The sequence below is a fragment of the Amblyomma maculatum genome, chromosome 1, assembly GCF_055883805.1.
Source record: "Amblyomma maculatum isolate TAMU_Amacu chromosome 1, ASM5588380v1, whole genome shotgun sequence".
Classification (NCBI taxonomy): domain Eukaryota; kingdom Metazoa; phylum Arthropoda; class Arachnida; order Ixodida; family Ixodidae; genus Amblyomma; species Amblyomma maculatum.
In genome coordinates, this window is record NC_139344.1 from 108,466,983 (window position 1) to 108,471,076 (window position 4,094).

The 4,094-nt window shown below is 52.6% G+C and overlaps 1 protein-coding gene across 1 annotated transcript; it reads right to left on the reverse strand.

Moving 5' to 3' along the window:
• Nucleotides 1-1,071: 1,071 nt before the first annotated feature.
• Nucleotides 1,072-2,036, reverse strand: LOC146203469 (RYamide receptor-like). Its single transcript, XM_084603028.1, has one exon. It carries the CDS (start codon nt 2,032-2,034, stop codon nt 1,072-1,074), a length of 963 nt encoding a protein of 320 aa, XP_084459154.1. The 5' UTR covers nt 2,035-2,036.
• Nucleotides 2,037-4,094: the final 2,058 nt, after the last annotated feature.

Here is a 4,094-nt window from a genome sequence, read left to right on the forward strand (position 1 = left end):
GAGACACAGATAAGCGCTGGTGCATGTCTTATTGTTTCATGTGCGGTCTTTTTTTCTGCCGCGCTACAAGCAGCACGTATGACGAAATACCTACTTGGTTAAACGTTCCTTCTATTGTCCACTATATTTGGTCTCGTAGAAACGCTCTGTTTACCAACATCCACCGTCACACCAAAGAAGACAGGGGTGATTAAGCACTGTTCTTCAGGCATACTTGCGTGTTTCCTACAGAAAAGACTAGCAACCTAGCGTGAACTACATCGACTACAAAACATACATCACAAGCTCTTTATACACATAAAATAGAGCAGACAAATGAAATACGGCAAGCTTGAAATTATGTTTAAATATCATTGAGAGCATTTGAGAGGAGCGACACTTCTCTAATGCTCTCAGTGACTGACGTAAGCAGGTATATTAGAATAACTCAGGTCCCATCTAGGAAAGACGAATCAGGGTGAAACGCTGCACAGAGACCGTAGCTATTCTTAAATGCTGCGTAACTGTGAGAAAAGATACTGTGACATGAATTAATTCATCTGGCCTCAGCCGTGGGTGCAGTGCTACTAGAGGAAAAACGTACCACTTTGTCCACGCTGAGGCGATAAGGTCAAAAATTATTATCTTCCTGAGCTGTAACTTTCCTCTCTAATAGAATGATGTAACGATCAATGACGGCGCGCGCACTGATCGCGGAGCGGAAACACTGAGCCGGAGGCATTGAAAATTTTGCTTTTGGTTCTTCCACTTTACTAGACGTCGGTTTTATGCAGGCAGCCAGTTCATGCGATAATTTCTTCCATAGAACGTCGCAAGTTACGCACACGCCTCAAGATGTGGCTCACTTTTCAAGTGCACTCGTTGCGCCACCTAGAAAAAAGTCGCGCTGTGCGAACTTTCCGCGAAAGTTCGCGAAACTTGCAGGACAAACCACGATCGCTGGTAAGACGTTCATGTCATCTCCAAACAAGGAATGTCACGTTTATCGAAGGCTACACAAGCGAAACAGACGCTAACAATCGTATTTTGGCCTGAAATGCGCGGCCTGCTAATGCATGCATGGATGCTTGTTTAGGGTCCGCGTCGGTCCCGGCAGCACGACACCTTCTCTCTGCAGTGCAGATGAATATGAGCGCGCAGAGATTCTCGGGCGCATGCATCCTCATAGCAGCCACTCAAAGCGGCGGTGGAGCTGTGTATACGCACCTTCTTCTTGTTCTTGAGGATGCCGGCGTCGCGGGCGCCCTGGGCGTTTCCGGGGGACTTGCTCTCTTTCAGCTTGAGGCCCATGCGCGCGTAGACGAAGCAGATGGTGAGCAGCGGGAAGAAGTACTGCAGGCACACGAGCACGTGGTTGTAGATGCGCCACGCCGAGCGAGAGATGCCCACCTCGTGGCAGAAGGGCTTGGTCAGGTTGAGAGCGTGCGACTCGACTTGCGTCTCTACGCGGAGCGCGAGAGCGCACGGCAGCGCGGCGGCCACGGCCAGCGTCCAGATGCCACAGATGATGAACTTTGCCCGCAGCTTGGTGGTGCGTGCCTTGAGCGGAGACATGACTGCTCGGTAGCGGTCCAGCGCGATGGCCGTGAGTGTGAAGATGGACACGTTAACCGAGAGCACTTGGACGAAGGGGCAGAAGGCGCACATGAACTCGGGCAGCACCCATCGCTGGAGAAGTGCTGCCTGAAACTGGAACGGGATGGAGAAGAGCCCGATGATGATGTCGGCCACGGCTAGATTGGCGATGAAAAAATTTGTCACGGTCTGCATGCGCCTCGAAGTGGCCACGATCCACATGACCATAAAGTTCCCCGCGACAGCCACCAGCGAGATGAGGCCGTAGAAGATGGAGAGCAGCACGATGAAGCCCACGGGCACCTGGTAAAGTTTTCCCGAGTTGACGTTGCCGCCCTGCGGCGGCAGCAGAGATGGCAGGAGTGACAGGTTGCCATAGTCCTGCGACACGTACGGGCTGTCCAGCAGCAGGGGCGGCGGCGCCGACGGGTCGTGTGTCATGCCGGGCTGCGAGGTCATTGCGGAATCATAGCGAAGCCTGTGCGAAATCCCGTGCGGCTGCTGCCGACCGCGCTGGCGTCCCGACTGGCGCGCGGCCGCTGCCGGCGCGCGCTTCCGCCCTCGCGCTCACCGACCCCTCCTCGCCCGCCTCCGCGACACACGCGCCGGCACTCGGCGCAGCAGCTGCGGGGTTCGCGGTGCCACTGGTGCCACTCCGAGGCCTGCTCGCGGCGTGTTATTCTTGCCGCTGGCACCGGCGTCACAATTAGCGCGCCACCTCTGCCGGATGATTGAAACGGAGAGGGGGCCGCAGCGTCGTCACGCTGCCTCTGTCGGCACAAAAATTCGTGCCCATTGGGATTTCCCTTGGTGACTATCTGTCCTGCTTGGGAAGGAAGAACTACGGCTTCATTGCGCTGAGAATTTGCCAGCCAAGTTAGTTTTTTCACTCCGGAAATTCCAAATCCATGACAAGTCAGATTTATGCGCAAGAAATACAGCCAATGGTCACCCTAACGATGTCCTCATGCCTAACAATCCTCGGCTTAATTGCAAGTCGGGTTCACTTTCAGCCATCGCTGACGTTTTCCTGGCCTACGCAAATTTTGCGAAGGTGCTCCGCAATATATATATATATATATATATATATATATATATATATATATATATATATATATATATAGAGAGAGAGAGAGAGAGAGAGAAGAGAAGAGAGAAAATAAAGGGTGGAAAGGCAGGGAGGTTAACTAGACGACGCCCAGTAGGCTACCCTAGAAGTGAGCAGGGGAACAAAGGCAGGAAAAGTAAAGGAAGAGAGGCAACGAAATGAGTTTTCGACGTGTCCATAGCCCAATATGATGAGGGGACAGAGGGCGCACGCGTAAAGTTTATAACTGGGAACTCAACCATGAGTCCTTCAGGAGCACCTTCACCGCTTTCCTTTGTGATGAAGATTTTGTCCAAAGCCCCTGATTTTTCGCTTCTGTTAGAGAATGAGAGTTCAAAAGCGGCCTAGTGTAGCAGCCAGGGAGGCACACTCTCGCTCCAACCGGGAGCAGCCACAAACTATGTGCGCATCGCTAGGATGCTTCGTGGTTTACGCCCTGGCTGTAAACACAGATGACAAGTGTAAGGAGCCGAACCTTCCAAAGTGTCTTTTCCCAAGTAGCACACATTACGTGGCCCACCGGGGGCCCGTATGGGCAAGTTGGGCTTGGGCAACCACAATAACACCCACGAGGGCCCGCTTTAGGGATCAAGCGGGCAAGCCCAAATTGGGCTTACCCCTGTTTTTTCCATTTGGGCATTATATAGGCGTGGAAAGGGCTAACTGAGTACATATTTGCACATCTGGCCCTCAAGGGTCCTGCTTGGGAAATTTTAGGGCCGATGCAAATGAAATTTGGGCTGTGTGTAGGAAACGCATGGGCTGATCTAATTGGGGCTGCCCACTCAAAAGCCGAATAGGTCCCGCATGGGTCGCGGCGGGGCTAAATACGGGTATGCCCGCACATTGCCTACATGGGACCCTTGAAGGGTACTTGAGGGAAGGTCAGACGAAAATCTGGAATTCATGCAGAAAATTCCTGGGCTGCCCCAAATAGGGTTGCCCACCAAAAACCTAGATAATTTCCGCGTGGGCCGTAGCGGGGCAGGCAATTGCTCCTTCCCACTTCTGCCCGTATCGGTCTCTTGAGGGGCAATTTAGGGCAGATGCGATGCAAATGTGGGCCTAAAGCAAATAGATGACGGGCTAGTCTGATTGGGGCTGCCCACGCAAAAACCGAATAGGTCCCGCATGGTTTGCGGCCGGGCTGAAAAGCGACCACACCGCCACGCTGCCCAGACGGGTATTTCTTGGGGTACTTGCGGGAAATTGCAATATATATTCGTAGACCATGCGGTAAAATCAAGATCAGCCCAATTGGGGCGGCCCATGAAATGCTGCAGTGGGCCCCAAATTGGCCGTAGGCGGGCTTACCGCTCTGAAACGTCTCCACCCTATCTTTAAGGCACCATTTTATTTATGTAAATCATGTTATACCGGATACTAATTGCCTCTTCTGGAGGTTTCACAT